General features: G+C 55.4%; 1 protein-coding gene across 2 annotated transcripts in view; it reads right to left on the bottom strand.

Moving 5' to 3' along the window:
• Positions 1–6,457: 6,457 nt before the first annotated feature.
• BLK (BLK proto-oncogene, Src family tyrosine kinase) overlaps positions 6,458–25,873 on the bottom strand; it is a 78,435-nt gene continuing 59,019 nt past the window's right edge. For both annotated transcript variants that reach the window (XM_017540469.2, XM_017540467.2), the window contains exons 4-13: positions 24,677–24,770; positions 23,688–23,786; positions 21,392–21,495; positions 16,458–16,604; positions 15,861–16,013; positions 14,522–14,701; positions 13,295–13,371; positions 9,553–9,703; positions 7,903–8,034; positions 6,458–7,153 (exon numbers count right to left, since the gene is read on the bottom strand). In XM_017540469.2, the coding sequence (XP_017395958.1) occupies positions 6,948–7,153; positions 7,903–8,034; positions 9,553–9,703; positions 13,295–13,371; positions 14,522–14,701; positions 15,861–16,013; positions 16,458–16,604; positions 21,392–21,495; positions 23,688–23,786; positions 24,677–24,770 (1,343 nt within the window). In that variant the 3' untranslated portion in view covers positions 6,458–6,947. The remainder of the gene's footprint in view (positions 7,154–7,902; positions 8,035–9,552; positions 9,704–13,294; positions 13,372–14,521; positions 14,702–15,860; positions 16,014–16,457; positions 16,605–21,391; positions 21,496–23,687; positions 23,787–24,676; positions 24,771–25,873) is intronic.

Genomic DNA, 25,873 nt, shown 5'->3' with positions numbered 1-25,873 from the left:
CATGTGCCCACCGGGACACAGACCGGCCTGGAGATGTCTGGTTTTGGGGTGGGGGTCCAGGCATGTGCCCACCGGGACACAGACCCGCCTGGAGAGGTCTGGTTTTGGGGTGGGGGTCCGGGCATGTGCCCACCGGGACGCAGACCCACCTGGAGATGTCTGGTTTTGGGAAGGGGGTCCAGGCATGTGCCTACCGGGATACAGACCCACCTGGAGATGTCTGGTTTTGGGGTGGGGTTCCAGGCATGTGCCTACCGGGACGCAGACCCGCCTGGAGATGTCTGGCGAGGGTCTCAGCCAAGTTCCCTGAGACCCTGAGGCAGCGCAGGGCAGACCCGCCCAGGGGTAAAAAGAAGAAAGCTCTTTCCCAAGAACAGAACCAGGGGCTCTTCCAGAGGAGAGGACTCCTGCCCCCAGCACAGGTGGGCTCCTCCCAGCCAGGCCCTGAAGCCCCTTCACCTCCAGTGAGGAACAGCGGCACCTGAGGCATTGGGCCTGAAGAAGCTTGTCAGGAGCACACATGAAACACCTGCGAACCGCAAAAACACATGAGGGCATTTCAAAGAGGGCTCAGGTCCCATGGGGGCCAAAGTCAAAAAGATGGGGTCATTGCTCTTAAACACCACCATGCACCTCGCACCCACTAGGACAGCAACTGTTTCAAATGACAGATATAACAAGAGCTGGTGAGGAGGGGGGAGTGGAGCCTGCACAGCTGATGGGAGTGTGGAAAAGCCGTGTGTGGTTCCGCAAAGCATTCAACCCGGGGCCACCGTCTGATACAGCCGTTTCGAGGAGACATTTGTACAGCAGACTCACAGCAGCATTATTCTCAACAGCCAAAGGGTGAAATCAACCCAGCGTCCATCAGCTGAGGAATGGATACCCAAAACGTGATGTATCTATAAAGGGAAGGGTTATTCAGCCTCGAAAAGGAAGGGAACTCTGACACGTGACAACGTAGATGAACCTTGAAGACACTAATGCTGAATGCAATGAGTCAGTCACAAAAGCTCAGATGCTGTATGATTCTTGAGGTCCCAAGAATCAAAGTCATAGACATAGAAAGTAGAGTAGGCGGTGCCAGGGTGGGGGTGGGAAGGAATGGGGAGTTAGCATTGAGTGGGGACAGAGTTGGGTTTGGGAAGACAAAACAGTCCGGGAGATGATGGTGGTGACAGCCCCACAGTGGGTGAATGTGTGCCATACACCGAATGGCACCCTCAGCAAATACCAACAATGGTAAATTTCATGTCATGTGTATGTATTTTACTACCTTAGAAAAGATCAAGGCTGGGCGTGGTGGCTCACGCCTGTAATCCCAGCACTTTGGGAGGCCGAGGTGGGTGGACCCCCTGAGGTCAGGAGTTCAAAACCAGCCTGGCCAACATGGCAAAACCCCATCTCTACTAAAAACACAAAAATTAGCCAGGCGTGGTGATAGGTGCCTGTAATCCCAGCTACTTGGGAGGCTGAGGCAGGAGAATTGCCTGAACCCAGGAGGTGGAGGTTGCGGTGAGCTGAGTTTGTGCCATTGCACTCTAGCCTGGGCGACAAAGCAACATTCCATCTCAAAACAATAAATAAACAAACAACATCATGAGGCCTGGGGAAGCTCGAGTCCTAGGTTTTAGTCTCTAATGGAATATGTGGTAGAAACTTTCATAAAATATTTCATTCAAGGCAGTTCTATCTTTGGAGGAACTCTGCATTTTCATATGTGAATTTGCTTAAGGCTATTCCATTGGAGCTCCAGCTTAGCTTTGGGTCTCCCTTATTTGTAGATGGGACGTTTACTCACACCAAATATTCTTGATTTTGAAACTAATCCATTAGTCACAAGAATACATTGATACCCAGCGCAGGCAGGTAAAGTGAAAGATACACAAGCAGAAAGATCCCGTATGCGTCTGCGTTATGGTTCAAGAGCTGAGCTGGGCCTCCTCTTCTCCACTTCCTATGTTGAATTTCTAAGCCCACGGCCTCAGAATGTGACAGTATTTGGAGGCAAGGCCTTTAAAAATCGATAGTAAAATGAGGCCATATGGGTGGGCCCTCGTCCCATAGAACTCGTGTTCTTAGCAGAAGAGGCGATGAGGGCACAGACACAGAGGGACAACCATGTGAGGACACAGACACACACAGGGACAACCACGTGAGGACACAGGGTGAAGGTGGCCTCCATGAGCCCAGGAGAGAGTCCCCAGGAGAAGCCACACCTGCCGGCCCCTTGATCTCAGACTTCAGCCTCCAGAACCATGAGCAATCTACTGTTGTTGACACCCCCTCACCTGTGGTATTTGTTCCAGCAGCCTTAGCAAATGAACACACTTTTCCATTTCCAAAATACTCCTTAAGTCCTTAAAGCAACCCTCCGGCCTCACCTTGCCCAGGAAGGCCAAGGCGGAGGAAGGCCGGGTATCTGCCTGGCCTGAGAGCATGCCTCTGAGAATGACGCAGGCCTCACTGTCCTGTTTTTGACAAGGAAATCAGGGCTCAGAATGTGGAGTCACTCACTCAAAGTCACACAGCCTGCCGAGGTCCTTGGCTTCTGACCCTGTGTGCTCTTTTGGAAGCTCTGCCCTGAGGGTGGGAAGAGTGTGAAAGTACAGGAGTGCCCCCTTAACCACAGGGAACATATTCCAGCACCCCCAAACTACTAGACGCTCCAAACTGCAGACAGTGCCGGACCCCGTATGCACCGTGTTTGTTCCTAGACATATGTATCTATGATACAGTTTAATTTACGAATTAGGCACAGTAAGAGATTAACACTAATAAATAATAATAAAGTAGAAAATTATAACAATATACTATATAACATTCCTGAGAATGTGGCCTCCCTCTGTTCCTCTTTCTCAAAATATCTTATTGCATGCAGAATTTTGGGACCGCAGTTAACCACTGGTAACTGAAACCTTAGATAAGGGACCACTGCTGTAGACAAAACATCACAGCAGCAAAAAAAGAACAAAGCTCTGAGCGGCAGAACTGGAGGCCCGAGGCAGGGAGGTATGGCAGAGGCCAGGGAAGCCCGGCTGGAGGCTCGGTGGGGATCAGGGTCTCTGAAGGCCCTTCTCTGGGGTTATGATAGTGCTAATGAGAGCTAACATTTCTGAGCATTTGGCATAAGACAGGCAGGCTGGTAAACGCCTCCTGTGTGCTGCTTTCTCTAAACCTCACAGCAAGCCTGCGATGCAGGTGGCATCATTGTACCCATTGCACAGTTGAGGAAACTGAGGCTCAGAGAAATGAAGCAGAGTCTCCAAGGCCAAACCTCCCAGAAGAGCAAGTGCCTGATGTTGAAAGTTCTGACTCAGAGACCCTGCTGTTGCTCACTTCACAGTAATGCCGTGGTGTGTGCTGGCTCCGGAATGGACAGAGGGAAAGACACCAGCTTCTTCACAGGCAAGGAGAGGTCTGAGCTTCCCAGACCTGGGCTGGCCCTCTCATCAGAGCTCTAGGTGTCGGAACAGTGGTCGTATGCCCCAATGGCTCAGGCATGGTCCCCCAGCAATGTCCTCATGTGTGCAGACTTATGGTTGGGAGAAGGCATACTCCACACCATGAAATACCCTCCCTCCCACTAGGAAGGCAAAGTCCCAGCGCAGGAAATGCTGCTTTAGTCCATGCATGCGCTCTCTGCCTCCTCTCTCCATCTCTCTTGCCCCACACACTCTCACATTTCACTTTCTGGCTGGGAACTGGCTGGGCTCCTCATCCTGTATAGACATATGTATATGAACAAGAAGATGCCAGGACACGGGTTCGGCTCGCGGCACTACTCGGGCAAGTGCGCCGCCTCGTGGAGAAACTCTCCCTCGCCCTTCAAGACCCTCTCCAGCCTCACTCTCCCAGGAACACCAAGGAGAGCCAGGTGTTTGCTTTGCCTGAGAACGTACCTCTGAGAATGTGCTGGTCTTGTGGGTTTCTCTTCTGATTTCCGCAGGTTGTCACTTGTATGGCAGAGCTGGAAAACGCCATAGGCATCTGCTGGTCCTGCAGTTTCAGGACCTGAACGTGGCCCCCAGTGCTTGGAGCTGGCCCTGCTGGGATGGAACGCTTCCAGCCTCACACAGCCCTGCCCAGTGGTTCTCAATCCCCGGTGGATATCAGCACCAGCTGGGGCCGCTTAAAGAATGCTGAGACTCTGGATAAAGCATGCTCACCTGGAACCCCGGCACGGGCACTCTTTACTATGCCTCCCTGACCCGGTTCCACACAAGGTGATTCTAGTGAGTAGCGAGGGCTGAGAGCTGCCCTGGAAGAAATGCCTGTATTGGAATCACTCAGGGCGCTTATAAAAGAGGACGTTTCCAGATCCAGACTTCAACCCACTGAATCAGAATCTCTGTGGGAGCGGGAGAGGAAGACCTGAATTTTATTTTATTATTTATTTTTAGTTTTTGAGACTGAGTTTCGCTCTTGTTGCCCAGGCTGGAGTGCAGTGGTGCGATCTTGGCTCACTGCAACCTCCACCTCCCGGGTTCACGTGATTCTCGTGCCTCACCCTCCCGAGTAGCTGGGACTATAGGCACCTGCCACCACACCCAGCTAATTATTGTATTTTTAGTAGAGACAGTGTTTTACCATGTTGGCCAGCCTGGTCTCGAACTTCTGACCTCAGGTGTTCCACCCGCCTCTGCCTCCCAAAGTGCTGGGATTACAGGCACAAGCCACCACGCCCAACCTGCATTTTAAAACAAAAACCTGAGGTGACCGTTGGCGAAGCACTAGGTGACTCTTTCATCTTTAAGGGATGACAGTGGGGTCCAGGGAGGTGGGGAGACAGTCCCAAGCCTTGCAGCTTGAGGACAGCTCCCGAGTCATGGGAACCACTTCACAGGGGCTGTGGGGGGCTGAGAGGTGGTGCACCGGCCTATGGTCCCTGCTCATGAGAAGAAGGAAGGGCTCATTCCTCATCCTGTGATCTTAGCGCCCTCCTCAGCCCCACCCCACAGGAGCCCCAGCATGTGAGCTTGGCCCTCCCATTCACAAACCCCAGCAGCCCCCACTGGCAGGAGCCGTAACCCTGCTGTCCCACACTCCTGTTTACCTTCCACCAGCCACGTCCCCTGGGACCCAGTTCTTGGCCAGGCAGTTTCCTCCTTCCAGCAACTTGGTGTGACCAGGTCCTAGGGGAGGTCAGAGGCCCCACAATTTCTGGAGCCTCCACTGTGTGGGACAACAGAGTTCCCCCTCTAGGTTCCCCCACCTCCAGCATTCTGGCGCAGCTGTGGGACACCTGTTCCCCTGGGTTCCTCAGCGAGGCTCCAGGCCTGCCCCTGCCTGCCCCTGCCTGCCCTTGCAGACCGCCTTCCTAAACTGCTGTGTTCTCCTGCCCAGTGCTTGTCCACGGCCAGTGGGGCTGTGAGGGCCAAGAACTGGCTGAGAGAAGCCTGGTGGCATGGAGTCCGTGGATTTCCTCACCTGCAGAAATGGCTTCATGGTAACCATGGTGACGCTCCCACCCCCCCCCCCCCCCCCCCCCGCGCTGCTGGAGAATCCAGAGACTGCAGGTGAACAGCTATGTGGACTGCGTCCTTCCTGGCTGATGGCTGTCACCAGCACCCCTGCAGGGACTGTCCCTTCTCCGAGATTCTCCCACCAAGGCCCCACTCTCATCCTTTGCTGCCCGGGCCTGCAGCTCACCCCCACCTCCACCCCCGTTCTGCTGCCTGTGAGCTGTGTGTGAGCGCTTTGTGCCTCAGTTTCCACCTTGGGGTGGCAAGACTCCTGCCTCGGGGCGTTCTCACAGTCAGAGGAGTCAACACTGACAAGACGTTTGCCAAGGGTTCAAGGGGAAGGAAGGGGGTGCACAGGTGGGGCCAGGGGGCTTTTGACCAGTGGGCCCAGAACGGTGGGTACAAGTCTCTGCTTTCATCTACACCCATGGCATGTACAACACTGCAGCGAGAACCTGGATGAAGAGGTGGGCTTCAGTTAATGACACTGTATCAGTATTGGCTCATCAGTGGTGACAAATGCACCACCACTGGCAGATGTTAGTAACAGGGGAGATGGGTGGGATATGGAGACTGTCTACTTGCTTCCTACCTTTTTTTTTTTTCTGTAAACCTAAGCTGCTCAAATAAAAACTGGATCCATTAAAAACAAAACGAAAACATGCAAAGTGAAGAGCCTCCATGCAGTGGGAGCCGCGCTTCGATGCCCATCGTCACCCGATCCTCCTTCCTGCACCTGGCCTTGGGGGCTGGGTTCTCATCCTGGCCGCCCCCCCAAAGCGCCGGCCCCCAGCAACAGCTCCGGGCTTTGCCCCGCACAGCGCTCCCGGCGCGGGCCCGGGCCACGGATTTATGATGCCACAGCGCCCCCTGCTGGCCCCGCTCGAGCTCCCGGAGCCCAGGCCACGCGGGACCCCCGGCTGCGCCAGGCGTGCACCCCGTGCGCGTCCTGCACGCGATGTCCGGCTTGTCACGGTAACGACATGGAAATCTCGAACGCTCGTGACTTTATTATGGAAAAGCTCCGCAGTGCCAGAGCGCAGCCTAGGCTGGGGCTGCCCCTGCTGGCGTCGGGTGGCGGGGTGGGGACCCATTCCAGCTTCTGCAGCGGCACGGGGCGAGGTCCTCGCAGGGCGCAGCGGCCTGGACGTGGCCACCGGCGGTGACTCCTCGGTCAAGGCCCAGCACTGGGGCCTTATCAGTTGCTTACTAGTCCCGAAAACCTTGGGGGGCTAACTTAGTACTCGGGGTGCCCGTGCCAGGTCACTGACACAGCCCTCTTTACAAATGGGGCGGCACAGAGAGGCCGCGTAACTCACCCGAGGGCGCACAGCCGGGGAAGGAGTCTGTCCGAGCACCCCCCCTGCATAGCTGCCTCTGCCCTCTGGTTTCCCGGTGCCTTCACTGCCCGTCGGTGCTGGCACGGAACTGCGAGGTCGTCCGCGCAGCGGTGGGCACCCGTCGCCGGCGGGCTCGGACTGGCTAGGGCTGAAGCTCGTACTGCCGCTCGGTGGCCGTGTAGAAGTCCTCCAGCACTGAATGCAGGAACTCGAAGGTGGGCCGCTCCTCGGGCCGGCTGCGCCAGCACTGGGCGATGACGCCACGATACAACTCCGGCGGGCAGGTGTCGGGACGCGGCATGCGGTAGCCGCGCTCCAGGCTGCGGATGACCTCGGGGTTGCTCATCCCTGCGGCAGAGGCAGAGGGGACCGCGAGCGGGGATGAGGGGCAGGGGTCCCTAGTGGGTGGGGGGCCCTGAGCGGCCCGGGGGGCACAGTGGGCCCAGACGGGGGACAGCAAGTGCCCACAGGCCCAGCCTCTAAACAATCCTTTTTTATTGCTTGGGGAACGCCTAGGAAAGAGACTGCAGATTTTCTCCTGCGTGTCAGCAGGTCCTCTGCGGATGGGACCCTCCTTGTCTTGATTACTGTGACTGCCAGGGGCACAGCCAAGCCCATCACTCACAGGCAGCTGGCAGGTGCACACAGCAGCAGGTGACCCCGAGCCTGCCCAGCTGCCCGGGCCAAGCAGTCCAAGCCCTTCTGACAGGGGCTGGGGATTGGCGTCCACGATTCTGCCCACTCAGGATGGGGCTTTTGGAATCCACTATGGGTGTGATGCCAAGGTAGGCACAACCTGTCCTCAAATGAGAACAGACCACTGGGAGTAACTTTGAATTCAGGTGTACCTTTTGTCTTGATTCTAGTTTGTGGGGCTCATCACCTTTGGTGGAGGAAGGAGACACAGCCCTGTGGCCTGGAGCAATAGTGATGCAGCAGCCAGAGCTCCACCCCAGATGCCACACCTGGGTCTCCATCCCCACCCCGGGACTCACTCTGAAAAGAAGGGGGTAGCCACAGGCACGAGGACAGGACCTGCCATCAGAGCTGGCAGGGAAAGCAGGAAGCCCTCTAGAGCTGCGGAGCGAGCTGCCTACCTGGGTATGGCACCCGCCCGTAAGTGACGACTTCCATCAGGAGGACTCCAAATGACCACACGTCTGCTTTGATGGTGAAGATCCCGAAGTGGATGGCTTCTGGGGCAGTCCACTTGATAGGGAACTTGGCCCCTGCAGGAAAAGCCATGCACAGCTTTGGGAGGCCATGGCAGGTGGCCTCTACTTTTCACCCTACCCTCACCCCTACCCCTGCTCCTGCTGTCCTTCCCTCAGTCCCCCAGTGTGGGGCCTTGCAGGACGGAGCAGCCAGACACAGTGGGGGAGCCAGTGCCACACATCAGGATGCATGCCAGGTGAGCGCAGAGGCATCTGCAGCACAGAAGGACAACATGGACACCAGTACCAAGCAGTCACCCACTTTGGTTCTTTAAAAAGACAATGAGTGGCCTCAATGGGCAGCCACCACATTTCCACCTGGGATGGAAGGGGCCTTGTTTAATAAAGAAAACACAGCCTAGGAGAGCCATTCAAAGCTGGTGGAGCCTCCGTGAGTCCCTTCCTGCCAAATGGAAACGGCGACACTGGTACCTGGGAGGCCGCTGCGAGGAAGGACTCACATCTGGCCACGCTGTGAAGCCCGAGGTGACTGGGCCTGGCCAGCATTTGGAATAGGCCTCAGGGTCTGGCACTTCTTGGTCTCCCCAGCAAGCCTGAATTCCCGAGAGAGCAAGCCATATCCTGTCTGCTTGTCACTCCTACGCGAAGCGAATACAGCTTGCTTGCTTGATAAATGTGTGTGATCACTTCAGATTCTCTTGTGAAGGAGATTTCCACCTCAATTATATTCATGGAGTAAGACAGAGGGCTCTGTGGAGATTCTAATTCACAGAATAAGACAGGGTGCTCCGTGGAGCCCCTGATTTAGAAGGTTTGCTGCTCACGCATGAGAGCCGTTTCCCGCAGTGTGCTCTGGGAAAGCATACTTCTGTGGAAGGTTAATAGTTGCTACATAAAAATAGTATCTGGGACTGGGCACAGTGGCTCACGCCTGTATCCCAGCACTTTGGGAGGCTGAGGCAGGCGGATCACCTGAGGTCAAGAGCTCAAGACTAGCCTGGCCAACATGATGAAACCCCGTCTCTACTAAAAATACAAAAATTAGCCAGGTGTAGTGGCACTTGCCTGTAATCCCAACTACTTGGGAGACTGAGGCAGGAGAATTGCTTGAACACAGGAGGTGGAGGCTGTAGTGAGCCAAGATTGTGCCACTGCACTCCAGCCTGAGTGACAGAGACTCCATCTTAAAACAAAAAACAAAAAACAGTATTTGGAGCTCAAATTAGTTTGGAAGGCACTAGGTGAGGCAAACATAAACGGTTCCTTTGCTGGACTTCTCAGTGCCTTTAATATGTTGATATACACTGGGAATCTCCAAGGCACGGAGGGGGTGGACTACTGTTTCTCCAAACCTACCTTATCCTAAAACTGTTCCTCCATGGGAGGTCTTAGTGCTCTACTATGCTGCTGAACACGTTGGGGAAGTGAAAGAAATGCTGATGCAGAGTTGTGGAAACTGTCTAGCCTGTGGGTGTCTTCCCTCAGGGCTGTGCTGGGAGGAATTAAGGGGGCTTTGGGGGGCTGGGGAAGGTAAGGGCTCAGGTTTCCCTTGTGGTTGGGGGCTGTACTCACCCTCCTGGGCCATGTATTCACTGTCGATGATCCGAGCCAAGCCAAAATCAGCAATCTTGCAGCACAAGGTCTCAGACACCAGGATGTTAGCCGCTCGCAGGTCGCGGTGGATGGAATTCATGCGCTCGATGTACGCCATCCCTTCAGCAATCTGAGGGAACAGGCACACGGTGAAGGACATCACTGGGGCCTCCACACCAGGACCGAGCCCACCCTGTGGCCCCTACACAGCCCCTGTGGGCTGCTAGGGAAGGAGCTGCTTCTTGGGCAGAGTAGAAAGTTGGCTGTGCTGCTCCTCAGCTGAATAAACCCCTCTCCTAGAAGCCCAGAACGGCAGTGATGTGGGCATCAGAGACACTGGGGCTACCTGTGCTCCTTCCCCTCCTCATTTTCCCTCAACACAGCTGTGTCCAAGGTCTGCAGAGGTAGAAGGCAGAAGAACACAGACAGGAGAAAAGGAGAGGGAGGGAGAAAAGAAGAAAGGGAAGGAAGGAGACGGGGAACAGGAGACAGGGACAGGTGACTCTCCCCGGCTGGCTGGAAGCACAGCTCCTGGAGCTGGGAGCCCTTGGTTGGAGTCGCTGACCTCCAGAAAGCTGCTTAACCTCCCTGAGGGGCCACAATCCTGACCTGGAACGTGAGGGATGTGGTCTTCAGGGTGCGGGGTTGAGGCAAGCATTAGACGAGGTGACTTGTGACTGAGGACCTCGCCCAACACCTGCCTCATGGGGGCACCCAGGGAGCACTGGCAGATCCGGGTGGACAGAAACCCTGAGGAAAACAAGCCTCGTCTCTCCTCCCCAGCTCACCAGCCTGGGCCACGGATAGCAGCTTGTGCTGCTTGGTGCCTTGTAGCTGAGGAAACTAAGGCTCTGTTCACTCAACCAATGGATGAAGAAACTAAGGCAGACAGAAAACAGAGAGCACATTTACCTCATCAGACTTGCGACTGCAAGAAGCCGGCACTAGAACTGATCCCACTTCTCTTTATGCTTGCATTTCATTGGTTTATCCATGAATCCATCCATCTATCCATGCATTCAACTCATCCTTCCATCCTTCCATCCATCCATCCATCCATCCATCCATCCATTCATCTATCCATCTATCCATCCATCCATTCATCTATCTATACATGATCCATCCATCCATCCATTCATGCATCCATGTATCTACCCATCCTTCCACCCATCCCTCCCTCCATCCATCCATCCATCCATCCATTCATTCATCTATCCATGTATCCATCCATGTATCCATTCATCCATACATCTATTCATGCATCCACCCATGCATCCATCAATTCATCCATCCATCCATCCATCCATCCATCCATTCATCTATCCATGTATCCGTCCATGTATCCATTCATCCATGCATGCATCCATGCATCTATCCATGCCTCCATCTATGCATCCATCAATCCATCCATCCATCCCTCTATCCATCCATGCATCCATCCGTCCATCCATCCATGCATCCAACCATCCATCCATTCATCCACCTACCCATCTATCCAGCCGTCCATCTATCCATTCATCCATCCATCCATGCATCCATCTCATCCATCGATTCATCCATCCATCCATCCATCCATCCATCCACCCACCCATCTATCTAACCGTCCATCTATCCATTCATCTATTCATCTATCCATCCATCCATCCATCCATGCATCCATCCATCTATGCATGCATCCATGGATCCATGCATCCATCCATCCATGCATCCATCCATTCATGCATTCATGCATCCATCCATCCATCCAGCCATCCATCATCCCCTTGCTATACCATTCAATCAGTGCACATTTATTAGTATGGGACTGTGGGGAATATAAAACTGAATACTAACTATATCAGGGCAGCATCTAACAGCACTCATTCTGATAACTAATATTTATTGAGCAGTACCAGAAATATGTATTTTAAAAATGTTGAGTATGGCTCAGCTCAGCTTTCACGGGCAAAGGAGACAGAGGGGTGGCTAGGCATGGGGCACAGGGACCAGGGCCATCTGGCTGCAAAGTGGGGCCTGTGGGATTGTGGTTGCAGGGGTCTTGTGGGGTTGGCCAGTTCGGGCCTTAAGACTTTGCATTTCATCCTATAGAGTAAGAAAAGAAGAGCCCAGAAGGGCAGGCCATGTGTCTGCTCGTGTGCGAGTTTGCATGTTTGTGTGTGAGTTTGTATGTATGTGAGTCTGTTTGTGTGTTACTGTGTGAGTTTGTGTGTGTGAGTCTCTGTGTGAGGCTGTGTGTGAGGCTGTGTGTGTGTGTGTGTGTGTGTGTGTGTGTGTGTGTGTGTGCCTGGAGAGCCTCTGGCATGGTCAGCATGTGGTTAGAGGCTTCCTATCTGGAAGGTTCTGATTTTCTCACTCCTCACCCCCAGCTCTGTGACCACATCCAGGTATTAAACTCAGATGGGATTTTCATATCCTTTGCCTCTGGTTCACCCAAGATTTCCCAAGGGAGTGTTGTGGGGACTGAATAAGAGCCAGTGGAGGGTGAGGGAAGGAAGGGGAAAGGAAAAAGAATCAGTGGGCAGGCTTATCGCTGGCCTGGGGTTTGAAGCCCATCACCAGCACTCATTTTCCAAAACCATCTCGCCAGCCTGCCCAGACGGCTCTCTGCCCACCTCAGTGGAAAAAGGCGTTGTGGCATCAGTTCCTGCAGCGGGGCTCCTGGGTGAGTCTGGGTGATGGGGGAGGGCTGATGTGGGTGGTAGGTGGGAGGGTTTCCTCTTGGTGGCTGGCGGGTGTGTGTGCACCCAGGTGTGTGCCTCACAGGCTGACCACAGACAGAAACGTTTCTGCTGAGAGTTCCAGTTTTAACAGGGCCACCAGATGTGCTTCCTGCCAGCTAGAGCTCTCGCCTCCACACCCTCGCCTCCACTCTGCTCTTCACCTCATGGAGTCTGGAAGGTTCTGCATGTGAATGTGAGGGCCAGTCCAGGGTAGCCAAGGAGGCCCAGCACTCGTAATTCCCTGGTGGCAGAAGGGGGGGTGGTCCTCCAGGGCTCAGAGAGGTCATGTCCCTGGCACTTGTGTGTGGCTCAGGCCTGCCCATCAGCCTGGGGTAGATGCCAGGGCTAGGCAAGGGCTGAGGGCCCCTGGGGTGGGAGGCATGTTTTCAGTGACCTCCTACTGGAGACGTCTGTGGGTACCATCTAAGGAAGGGGTGAGGTCACCACAGAACACCCTCGCTGCGGGTCCAGTGGAACTCTCACTGACCCTGTGTGTTCCCACGATGCCCATTCACCCTTGCTTCCCTCGGAACAGAACAGCCTCGTTCCATCACAGCTGCCTGGGACGAAGGCTCCATGGCCCAGGCTCCCTCGATGCTGCGTGGGGCAGGAGGCACAGCGGCCCGGGCATGCAGGTGCAAGTGCAGTGGGTGACCTTGGGGACGTGTGCCTAGAGGAAGGTGGCCTTCCGTGCACCTGACTTCCCCTGCTGGCTGAGGAGAGGATGGGGTGCTAGGACGTAAGCGGCTGTTGTCGGCAGAAAGTGGCAACCTGAGATCCCAGCAGGTGGGAGAACGTGGAGGGACTGCCCACGTCCTGATGTTTACACATCTAAGCTCTTATGACTTCAGGCTTTCTCTTCCTCACAGTCCAGCCTAACTCTAACTGCTACAACCTCTGAATCATTGACGTTGTTAAGCCACAGGGCCGGGAGGAGGAGAGGGCCTCGGGAAGTCAGAGGGCACACGCCGCCCCTCCTCTGCACTTGGTCCTTCACCAACCTGGGCCGACATGTCGATCAGCCTTGGAAGTGACAATCTGTTCCCTTCATCCGTCTTCAAGAAATCCAGCAGGCATCCTAAGAAAAGAGAAGCTGCAAGTAGCCTTCTGCAAAGTGCCCACCCCTGGCGGTGCTGGCCTCTCCCGGCATGAGCATTTCCCACAGGGGTGTGAAGTGGGAGTTTGCACCCTCAGATCTCTTGGTGCAGCAGGAACGACCTACCTGCTGCTGTCAAGTGCCTTCCCCTTCACAAAATGCCAGGCTCAGCACCCCAGGAGGTAGCACATATACCAGCAGCTGCCCAGCAGTTAGGTTTCAGCCAGGTGCAGGACCTGTCTGAGGTCACCCGGACGGGAGCTGGGAGGAGAGCCCCAGTTCTGACTCTACGGTTGATGCCCCTTCTTGTCTTTTCCCCCATGTCAGCCTCGCTCCCTTGATCCCTGTTGGCAGACACGCTCTGCCTCTGAGGACCAGGCATCAGCAAGAAAGCACCAGAGGGAGAGAACTACCCCCAGGTTTGGCGCAGGGGACAAATGCAGCTCCCCTGGAATCCGAGCACTGGGAGGGATGAGTGCTTGCCCTAGGGGCAGGCTGGAGGCGCCTCCAGCACAGTCTCAGACTGGGGCCCCCTTGGGGACAGTTGTTAGGGAGCTGTATTAGATGGGCAGGTTAGGATCATACAGGGGCAGTGTGTGGTCAGGGTCACAGGAGGAGTGAGAAGGTCAAAGGCTCAGCCCGATCCCAGGCCTCCTGCCCCGTGAGAATTTGGCCATGCTGGGGACCTCAGAGGCCATTGAGCCCAACCTCTCTGGCCATCCTTGTAAAATATTCACACAGTTGTAAAAGGCTCCCCGACCAGGAAGCAGTAGACCTGGGTGTAGCATGGTCCCTGCACAGCTGGCCTGGGGCTCCTTTGACTTTGCAACGCTCTGTTCCTCCCAGCAGGCACCAAAGAGTGCTGGGCACAGAGGATGCACTCCAGAGATGCTGGCTGAGCTGCTCCTGGGCAGAGGACATGGCTCCGTCAGAACCACTTTGCCCTCCCGTTTCTCACCCTCCCTCCGTCCCTCCGGGCCCCCATGCCACGCCGTGCCCTAGGTCTGCAGGATGCTGGCTAACAGCTCTCTGTGGAGACCCCCTGGCCTGGGGAACCCGCTGTCGCAAACCCCTCCTCCTGCTAAGATCACCCTCCTGCCTCGCTCTGAGGACGCAGCTCTGCGGGCCCCACCTCTGGCCATGTACTCAGTGACAATGTAGATGGGCTCCTTGGTGACCACAGCGTAGAGCCGGACCAGCCGCTCGTGCTGCAGGGTCTTCATCACGTTGGCCTCGCCCAGGAAGGCTTCTGGACTCATGGCTCCCTCCTTCAGTGTCTTGATGGCCACCTTCATGTTGTTTTTGTAGTAACCTGCACCCGGGGGGAGAGAAGAAACTGCTCAGAAGACAGAGACCTTGCTTGGAGGTGATCGCTTAACCAAAATCGGGGTAAGTGCCCAGGAGCCAGCCCATTCCAGGTGCCAGAGCTGGAACGTGCAGCTCCGGAGGCCGTGGTTGCGTGGGGCCCACCTTGTGTCCCAGGCCCCTACCGTACGGGGCCTCAGGCAATGGAGCAATGTACCCTGCTTGGGGTCCATTTCGCCTCTCTGCCCCACACCCAAGGTCTGTGTTCTTCTGTCCTGCCCGTAACCTGCCCCTTTCCCAGCCCTCCCCTATGTAATGAGTCTCTTCTATCACACAACGGCTCCTTGATGAAAATAGCACACAGCGGGGGGAAACCTGGGCAGGAGGAAGGGGAGTGGGGGTCTCCTTCCTTCTGAAGCCCCATGGCGGACCTGTCTCAGTCCTTAAACTACCTGTATCTCCACGCTCTCCCTGCACTCCAGGAAGTCCCTGTGCACCCTGAAGGGCCAAAGACAACTCTACTCGCCTTTCTAGAGGATCTGGGACTTGCCAGGGACCTGGGTGCAGCTCTTGCCAAAGGCACCTTGGGTATCGGCCCCAGGCAATGGAGGACTCGTGGACCAGTCCAGGGATAAAACGGAACACGAGTTTCATATCCTGGTAGGCAGGGGATGGGGCAGGTGTCAGCAGCAATGGAAACGTGAGGACCCCGGGCCTGGAGGTTCCGTGACTTGGCCGAAGTCCCACAGCTGCCCCAGCGTGCACTCAGACCCTGGAACCTCATGGCCCAGCACCTTGAACCTCGTGTTTCCATCTGGGTAATGGAAAGCTAAGGGGAGTTAGCGCCATTGCAGCTCAATGAAAAAGCCAGGTGCAGGCAGAGAACGAGGGAGGGAGTGACCTGGGGCTGGGAGAGCTGGGTTCTCTTCCTGCTTTGCCACCACAGTAAGTGACCCAGCTGTTACAACACAGCTCCGAACCTCCTCCAGCTCCTTTGTAAAATGGGTGTCCTTGCCTCTGTCCTCACTCCCTCCCAAGTCTTCCAGGGGAGGGATGACACTCTATAAAAATACTGAAGCTTCAGCCTTCCACAGTCACTTCTGGACTCAGGATGCATTGTGCGTGGAACGCAGGGGAGAAGGACTCCCGCACGTGCTCACACTTACCCATCCAGACGTCGCCAAATTGTCCAGACCCGAGCTTCCTGACCAGCTTGAGAGACTGCCTGGGGATTTCCCATTCATCCTGGGCCCAGGGGCTCTGCGGGGCCAGGCCCACACAGGGCAGGGTCAGCCTCTGGCAGACACCATCCGCCTTCTCTGCATTAGGAAAGAGAAGATAGGGCTGGGGGTCACCAGAGCAGCCAGGCTTTCTCTTGGGAGCCGTGTCGCTCCTAGCTGGGCCCCTCACTCCCCCAGCCACCCCAACCCCCCTGCATGGGCGTGTGCACACACCTGCTCACACGCACACACACTTAGCTCTCTCTCTTTGCACAAAGCAGGGCATGCTATCTGTAAAACTGACCTGCTCACTCTAAGACAGAAAATACTTGCTGCTTTCTAAGGGGTTCCCTGCTGAGCCAGGAGAGGGTGTTAGGGCCACCAATTCATAGTGCTGAGACCTGCTACCTCCTTAGGTCTAGCTTTGGGATGATCTTCCCTTCCCCCAAGGTGGCACCACTGACCCACACAATTGGGGATCTTAGCGAGAGACACAGGGGCTCTTGGCACAAGTCCCCACGCGCACTGCCCACCCCGTCTTACTAGAATAGTGCTGCACCAGGGCCTGCAGCGAGGGGAAGGTAATCCGGGGGGAGATGTAGTAGCCCCCCTCATCCAGGGAGCGGATCTTATAGTGCTTGATCAGCTCCCCCTGGGCGGTGACATCCTTCACAGACAGGCAGAAGGCACCTGCAGGGTTCATGGAGTAAGGCATGAAACAGAGGACTGGGATTTGGGCCTCATCTTAAAGCTTGCCAAAAGTTCCCCAGTGCTGTCCTCCACTGTCACCACTCCCACCACAAGTTCCCTCGCCCTGCATCTCAAACTCCACGCTGTCGGAAGCCTTTCCTGTAAGCTCCGCCTGACTCTGACCTTGACATCCCCCCGGTGTCCCCCAGGGAATCAGCCAGGGGATCACAGAGCTCTGTGGCAGGCAGGACATTTTCTCAGTAATCATGTGGGTCCCCACTTGGGCACCTGGTCACTCGGGGACCCTTTGCCAGGGACTATTGAGAAATCTAGTCTTGATGGAGGGACTAGGAGCTTTATTTTCTGGCTAAGGAGGATGTCTCTTACTCCTACAGGCAGACAGCCAATCACAGCTGCAAGTACCCATGTCCATGGTGGAGAGCGTAATGAGCTATTCCCAGGGGCTCTGTTCAAATTCATTTGCTGCCTGTTACATGAACCTATATTTTGTCTTCTGGCTAAATGTTTTCCTGCAGGCAAGTGGCAGCAGATGTTAAGGGTTAAGGACAGTTTAAGAGGTAAGAGTTTCCCGGTGAGAAGCCTTTTTCCATGAGCTTGATGTTTTTATAAAATGCGTCTGTCCAGCTACCTGGGTACCATGACCCCACCCTCCCCTCACCCATTATTTGGGAGATGGGGTTGCTGGGGCCCGGCAGAGTTCTCAGCAGGCCATTGGGACCTACTGGGAGCAGTACCACGCCTCTCCGCCAGGGGTCAGGCATGTAGCCTCGTTTTTGGTGTGGACGTTGGTTTTCCGCGGTCCCGTTTGACTTAAGGCTCTTTCCTTTCCTGTCCATTCCTCCACCTCAACCCCCTCCTCCCCTCCAGTTTCCCTCACCTACCTACAAAAGGACGCCCAGAGGCGTGCGCCAACCCAGCCCATGCCCCCAACCCGAGCCTCAGCCAGGATGCTGCAGGCTCTCTTCCCACCCTTGCCCAGCTGCAGCTGTGCCCCCAGTCTGTAAGGAACCCAAGCCTGGCCTTAGGGAGTTCATTAATCAAGGGCTTTCTCCCTATTTTGTAGGCTGCATCTGTGTCAGATGTCTCAGGTGATGAGCCCAGGAGCCTGCTCTCCAGGCGGTGATGTTGGCCAAGCTCACTGACCTAAAGGCCACTCTCACTAACCTGGGCTGCACTGAGGCCCTGTCCCTGATGGCTTCTGACAATTCTGTCTCCTTCTTAAAGAGGACCTCAGATCCTATCAGCTTCAGGTTCACAAAACCTGGACCCCCTGCCTCTGTAGTATGTCTGGACTGCCCTGGGCAAGCAGGGGCTGGCTCTGAGATGATGATGTCTCAGCACTGAAGGACTGCCTGATGCTGAGCTGGGAAGCCAGTCTGTCCTCACACAGACACCAATAAACTGAGGCTTGACAGGCTCAGGGACACCGTGGAGGCCACAAGGGGTAGGACTCTTTCCCCTGCTTCCATCCCTGTCTTGAATCACTGCTGTTGCTCCCAGATACAGACAGGGCTTGCTTTGTAGTTGTGTATGTGTGCATATGTGTGTGTGAGGTGTGTACATATCCTGCCCCTTTCCCACCCCTATGTAATGAGTTTCTTCTGTCATACGATAGCTCCTTGATGAAAATAGGTACACAGCTGAGGGTAACCTGGGCAGAAGGAAGGGGCGTGGCTGCATATGTGCACATGCGTGCATGTGTATGTGTGCAAGTGCATGTGTTCATGTGTGTGGGCATATGTGTATGTGTGCAAGTGCATGTGTTCATGTGTGTGCATATGTGCATGTGTGTGCATGTGTGTGCGCTTGTATGTGTGTGGATGAGTGTGCATGTATGCATATGTGCATGTGTATGTGCATGTGTATGCATAGTGTGCACATATGCCTATGTATGCAGGTGCGTGTGCACATATGTGTGTGCATGTGTGTGCATGTGTATGTGTATGCATGGTGTGCACACATGCCTGTATACACACATGCGTGTATGTGTGTACACGTGTATGTGTGTGCATGTGTGCATGTGTGTGCATGTGTGTGTATGCACGGTGTGCACACACGCCTGTGTATGCACATGTGTATATGAGTGTGTACATGTATACATATGTGCATGTGTGTGCATGTGTATGTGCATGTGCTGAGGTGATGATGGTTGAACAATCCTGGAGCCCTGGTCCCATCTGGCCAGTTCCCAGCTTGGACTGGCTTCCTGGGGTAGACATGGACAGGAAAATATGTGAGACTCATAGAGAACCCCCTCTTCCTCCACACCAGATGGGGCGGGTGGCGGGGCTTTCACATCAGAGGGCACCTTAGCAATAGGCAATGGTTGAAATATCATTTCTAGGGTGACATGACATGATGTTTGGGATTTGCTTTGAAAGAACAGGGGTGGAGTGGGGGATACAGATGAGACACGACTGGCTCAGTTGATAACTGTTGGAGCTCGGTGTTGGGTACCAGGGTTCCACTGAACTATTTCCTCTACTTCTGTGTATGTTTGAAAGGCTCTGCACCAACAATCAAACGTTTATATCATCTCCAGTGACTCCCAAATTGTTTCTTGGACAGAGGTGCTCTGCCACAAAAACGGAATAGTGACAATATCCAATATGCATCTAAATATAAAATTTATATATCTATGTGTATGTATACATATGTATATGTATATATAAAATGTTATACAGGCATTGGTGCATTCCAAGAAATCCTGCACAGAGCACCCCAGTTTTCCAATGTACCCTCCTGCTCCCCAGCCTGGTCCTGGCCGTTAGTGGGCCTCACGATCTCCCCAGAGAGCCACAGGGTGCTATGACAGCTTTCCATACTCTGGTTTCCACTCTCTGGCTGCTCTCCTTGAGCCACAGATGAAATCAAGGGACAGCCCAAGGGTGCTCCCACCAGGCAACACTGCCATCCATTCTCATCGCCCCAACCACAGGGAACCAAACTCATATTCCAGTCACTCTCTCTTCCTTCTCTCCTCTGATGTCACTGTCACCATCTCCTCTCCTGTTAAAATTGGCCACGAGGCTGTAGCCGGTCCCTGTGGACAGCTTCCTGATGAGCAAAGCATTCTTCATGTTGTGTGGGAAGTCCCTGGATCACCCTAGCTTGCCACATTGTAGAGCCTGGGAAGCCTCTCAGCCTCTTAGATGATGTGGCCACTGGTGCTCGGGCTCTGATGCTTATGGCTGGCCTCTGGCAAGTCATTTCCTGTTTCAGGGGCTCACTTTGCCTGTCTGTCAAATGGATTAGTATCTTACAGATGAAAAGCTAGTGGCCAGTGAACACCAGGGACCATAATACAGTTCAATGCAACACATGCATTAACGGCCCACACTGGAAACAACCCAATACCCACAGCGTAAGAATGGCTAACTTGGCTCTGGACGGGTCACACCCGAGATTCTGTAGCAACGAACATGAACAGGCTTACCATCCCAGCCACGTGCATGAATCTGTTACAGGCTGAATCATGTGTGCTCCCAATTCCTATGTGAAAGTCCTACCCCTCAGTCCTGAGAATGTGGCCATATGTGGAGACAGGGCTTTAAAGGGGTGATTAAGGTAAAATGAGTTCGTATGGGTGGGCCCTAATCCAGTGTGACAGGTGACCTCATAAGAAGAGATTAGGACACAGACACACTCGGAGTGACGGTCACATGAGGACATGGAGAAGTCGGCCGTCTGCAAGCCGAGGAGAGAGGCCTTGGGAGGGACCAGTGCTGCCGACACCTCGGTCTTGGACTTCAAGCCTCCAGAGCTGTGACATAACAAACTTCTGTCGCGGAAGCCACCCAGTCTGCGCCACTTTGTTACAGCAGCCCAGGAAACTAACATAGAATCTCACAAACACTGCTGAGTGACAGGAGCAAGTCACACAGAAACAAACACAGTGATTCCATCTGCATAAAGCTAAGAAACAGACAAGACCTGGTGGCAAAACCACAGAAAAGTGAGGAAGGGTTTCCACCCGAGTCAGGACAGCGGGGAGCTCCTGGGAGTGGGGGTTGAATCCAGAGGAGCCCAAGTCAGGAAGTGAGGGGGGCTCCTGGTGGTCTGGGAGGCTCTATCTCTTGGCCGTGGTTACACAGGGATTTGTGTATTATTACCCTATATAATTTAGAATGACGCACTCATACTTCATGCAAGCTTTGTATATGTTTTCTGTTTTACGCCAAAAAACATTAGGAAAGAAAGAAAGCAAATGACAGAGAAAGCAAGAAAACCCCTGAGGGTAGTGCAAAGTCTTGCGTAGTCATCAGTGGATTTGAACTCATCAGTGTCTAGACTGGCCTGGGCTTCCCACAATCACTCCCCCTTCCCTTACATCAGGCACAGGCCACGTCCTAACCTAGGCTGCCTGCAGCCTCTGGCTGAGATAATCTCCAAGGATTCTTTGATCTCCCCCAGTCCTTGATTCCAAAGTAGCTGGTGGCTGAGGGCTCAGGGATCCCCCTGTCCCGGCCCCCACTGGCCTTGGTGTTCCTGCTGACCAGGCGACATGGCCAGTCTGGCATGGGGCCACCCACGTCCACCTGGCTTCCCATGCCCGGGTGCTTTCCAGCCTGGACAGGGAGGACTGCTTTTGTGGACAGCCTCCACGTCAACGCCTGGGCAGGGCCTGAATTGGGAGGGACACAGGCCTGGAAGCTGCTGGTTCTCCTGGCAGTCACCCCTTCCCCTCTCACTCCAGGGCCAGGCCTCTGGAGAGGGCCTCTTGGGATGCGCAGGGCAGGGAGGGTGGGCAAGGCCACCATGCCTACCTTTGTTGGTTTCACTCTCTCTGATGAGAAAGGAGCCGGCCTTGTTGACTGGAGCCAGAAGCTGCCTTTCCGCCTCCTTGCGGCTCAGTGATCTAAAGAACCACCTAGAAAACAGCAGGAACTGGCGAACCTCAGAGCGACCCTGCTCCTCAGAGTATCCCCACTAAGCCTCCCTCCTGAGCTGCCCACCCTCAAGAAATAAAGTCTAGCATTTCTGCTCCCAAGTCGGCCCTGAGCTGCTGCTCCCCACACTGGGATGGAGTGAGCGCCCTCTGTCCCCCTGCCCTTCCCGTCCTTCCTGTCAGCCCTGGACTCACTGTTTCCTGCAACGAAACAGGGACACTATTTGGGTGACTTTTGATAATTTTGCTTTGGAAAAATGCACCTGCTCACTCTCTCCAAAGCACAGCTGCGTATCACAGGCACACACCTGCCTCCTTGCCGCCCAAGCTCTGAAAGAGGCAAACTGCCGAGACTCGCTGAGCAGGGACCCCAGCATGTCCCCTTCAGTATGGGGTTATTACATGTGGGAGAGCCCCATGGTTCCCCACACCATTCTGGGGAAAGATGCAGGGCCCACAGTGCCCAGAGAAGATTCATCGTTGCTGGGCCCCAGTCCTCAGGCAGAGCTGGGCCCTGTGAACGGATTTGTGGGGGCCCTGGCTGGCCGAGTCTGACATTCTCAGTGCCATAGGGACATGGGGGAGGAGGGGCTGCAGAATTAGAAAGTTGGGATCCTGCTCTCCTGTTAGTCGGTTCTGAACAAGCCACCCTCCTGGGAGCCTCCGAGGCTAAGCCCCAAGTCCTGCTCATGGAGGATACAGGGGAGGGTTTGTGGTCACAGTGCCTCCCTGTTAGCCTGCGAGGCCATCAGACATGGGGGACGGTTCCATCTATGGAAGCCAGGAGAAGAACCACTCTTGTTTAGCTGGGAAGAGCAGCTTGCTCAGTGTCACACAGTGGCCTGCTCAGTGTCTCAGTGTCACACAGCGGCCCGCTCAGTATCACACATCGGCCTGCTCAGTGTCTCAGTGTCACACAGCGGTCTGCTCAGCGTCACACAGCGGCCTGCTCAGTGTCACACAGCGGCCTGCTCAGAGTCACACAGCGGTCTGCTCAGCGTCACACAGCGGCCTGCCCAGCGTCACAAAGCGGCCTGCCCAGTGTCACACAGCGGTCTGCTCAGTGTCACACAGCGGCCTGCTCAGTGTCACACAGCGGCCTTCTCAGTGTCACACAGCGGCCTGCTCAGAGTCACACAGCGGCCTGCTCAGTGTCACACAGCGGACTGCTCAGCGTCACACAGTGGCCTGCTCAGTGTCACACAGTGGTCTGCTCAGTGTCTCAGTGTCACACAGTGGCCTGCTCAGTGTCACACAGCGGCCTGCTCAGTGTCACACAGCGGCCTGCTCAGTGTCACACAGCGGCCTGCTCAGAGTCACACAGCGGCCTGCTCAGCGTCACACAGCGGCCTGCTCAGCGTCACACAGCGGTCTGCTCAGCGTCACACAGTGGCCTGCTCAGCGTCACACAGTGGCCTGCTCAGTGTCACACAGTGGTCTGCTCAGTGTCTCAGTGTCACACAGCGGCCTGCTCAGAGTCACACAGTGGTCTGCTCAGTGTCTCAGTGTCACACNGCGGCCTGCTCAGAGTCACACAGTGGTCTGCTCAGTGTCTCAGTGTCACACAGCGGCCTGCTCAGTGTTTCAGTGTCACACAGCGGCCTGCTCAGAGTCACACAGCGGTCTGCTCAGCGTCACACAGTGGCCTGCTCAGTGTCACACAGCGGCCTGCTCAGTGTTTCAGTGTCACACAGCGGCCTGCTCAGTGTCTCAGTGTCACACAGCGGCCTGCCCAGTGTCACACAGTGGCCTGCTCAGTGTCACACAGCGGCCTGCTCAGTGTTTCAGTGTCACACAGCGGCCTGCCCAGTGTCACACAGCGGCCTGCTCAGTGTTTCAGTGTCACACAGCGGCCTGCTCAGTGTCACACAGCAGTCTGCTCAGTGTCTCAGTGTCACACAGCGGCCTCCTCAGTGTCACACAGTGGTCTGCTCAGTGTCACACAGCAGCTTCCTCAGTGTCACACAGCAGTTTGCTCAGTGTCACACAGTGGTCTGAACGAGTCACCTGCAGCCAGCAGAGGGGTCTTTCCAGCAGAGTTAATTTCCGTTCCCTCTTTGCTGGCGCCTGCGGGCTCCCTGGTCAGTCCCATTCTGGCCCTGCCCTGCCTAGCAGCCCAGGGAGCAGGGACAGTGACTGTACCTTGGCTCCAGCGGGCTTCCCGGGCCACCTACCTCTCCACTTCCAGGCTCTCCACTCGGGCCACGAAGTTGCTGGGCACATAGCCTTCTCTTCCTGTGACGAGCGACTTGGCCAGCCACCAGGCTCCAGTTCTAGCGGAAGCAGGGGAAACAGAGCTGTGATCATGGCCCCTGTGGGCCCATCTCTGGGCAGCTCCCAGACCTCCTCAATGCCACCTCTCCCTGGAAGGCAGAGAATCCGCAGAGGTAGACAGTACGGCAGGCGGGAAGGGGCTGTGCCCGCTGCTCTGTGGTATGGTGGGTATCTGGGTAAGCTCTAGGGGGAAGAGCTTGTCTATACAGCCTGACCAGCCCAAGAGGACCCAGGGCTCGGGCCAGCAGCCTTCCTCCTGATGAATGGGACGTGTTCGGAGCTTGATGAGGGACTTGGGACAGGCTTGAGGAAAACACAGTCGGGCGGCCTATATAGGATCAACAGTCAAGACTTTCATGAGCTTGGCTCAAGGTCACTGCAGAACTTCAAGAACAAAATCAGCCCCTCAGAGCTCCACGGGACAAGCCTGGTCACCCAGAGAGCGGACCTAGATGGAGTTTCTGAGAAGGACACGGAAATGAGCTAAAGCAGGATGGGTGTGTGTAATCCATGTGGGTGTCTGTCCTGAGAAGGAGACAAATATGGACATGACTGACTTAAATGCAAGGCTCTCAAGGAACAGCCAGACTGGCCTGCATAAAGGACAAGATCCACATGCCCGAAGGAGTCAGGAGGGCTGCATGGAGGTGGTGGCATGGAACGTGGGTTTTGAAGGATGAGCAGGAAGTTGCGAATGGAAACCACTTCACCAGAAAGACTCTGGAGAGGAGGACAAAAGGGCCAAGTTCAAGAAAATGCTGGGGCCAGGGATGGGAGCAGGGCAATGGAGAAGATTTCTGGGGTCAGCCATGGAGGATGTGGTGGGCAGAGGAGGGAGGGATGTGGCAGAAGTCCTGCAGGGACAGGGGATCGTGTCCTGGAGCCTCACCCCTTCAGGACCTGTAGCTTCTCCCCCTTCAGCATCTGCAGGTCCCGGTCATTCACGGCGGCGTAGTCATAGAGGGCTACCGCGAAATGCTCGTCTGAAAGGATGGAGGGAGGGATGACCACCGCCCGGGCCCCAGAGAGGGAGGGCGGGGCTGGGGTAAGCCTATGATGGGAGCAACCTCTGGCTACCAAGAGGGATGGGCTTCTGCTTGCCCATGCTGGAGATGATGCTCTCATCCAGAATGGGCCCCCACCCCTGCCTGGGACCCCACCTGTGACCCCACCAGGACAGGCTGCCCCGAGAGCCCATCCTGTCCTCCTTTCTGGACCTACTAAGAAGCCCTGTGGCCTGGGCAGGGCGTCTTTGAGGGCGCTGATGGCCAGAGGTCAGCACAGGGAGGCAGCCACTACCAGGCTGGTGGCCTCAGGCCCACACCGGGAGCCAGTGCTGGCAGTCCCTCATCTTCTTATCCCACACCTGCTCTCAGAGGCCTGTGAGTGCCTCTTGTCCTTTTCCTCCTTTGCCTCCTCCCACCTCTATGCCCAAGAGGGGTGGTCTTGCCACGTGGCAGCTGGAGCCCTGGCCCCCCCACTGTCTGTTTCCGAGCCCTGCCACACTGCCTGTGGCTGCCAGTGCCCCATGGATCCCCTGACTTGCTGGTGGGCCCTGGATGGAAGGGGCAAGAGGGCTCAGGAGCTTGGAGCACCATTTTCAAATGAGTACCTCTGTGATGAGGGCTCTCTGCACAGCCCTGGGAGCCACAGGACCCACCTGGTGAAGGTCATCTGGAGAGCACTTAGCTTCCCCAGGTGAGGTGGCTCAGCTCTGTCACTGAGCTGAGGGGTATGACCTTGGACTGCTCACTTCTATTCAGCAGGAAAGAGGGGGTTGGAATAGGCGACAGCGGTTCCCTGAAGTTTTAAGATCCAAGTTCTGCTCAGAGTGTGACAGATTCTGAGCTTTCCCAGGGAAGGAGCTGTGTCTACCTCTTGTCACCCCTTCGCCATTCCTGGGACAGAGTCTCGCCCTGTGTGCTGAGTGGGCAGTGCACGTGGCGTGAGCAGGTTAATGGGTGCGACCCAGGCTGCGTGAGGCAGCCTTTCCCCATGCTGTGAGGACGTGGATGAGGAGGAGGCTGCGGGAGGTCACTGTGAACAAGGCAACCTCCTGGGAGTCCCGAGGGTGGAGCCTCTGGCC

The sequence above is a fragment of the Cebus imitator genome, unplaced genomic scaffold, assembly GCF_001604975.1.
Source record: "Cebus imitator isolate Cc_AM_T3 unplaced genomic scaffold, Cebus_imitator-1.0 Scaffold125, whole genome shotgun sequence".
In the NCBI taxonomy this organism is placed as follows: Eukaryota; Metazoa; Chordata; class Mammalia; order Primates; family Cebidae; genus Cebus; species Cebus imitator.
This window is presented reverse-complemented; position numbering and strand designations above follow the sequence as displayed.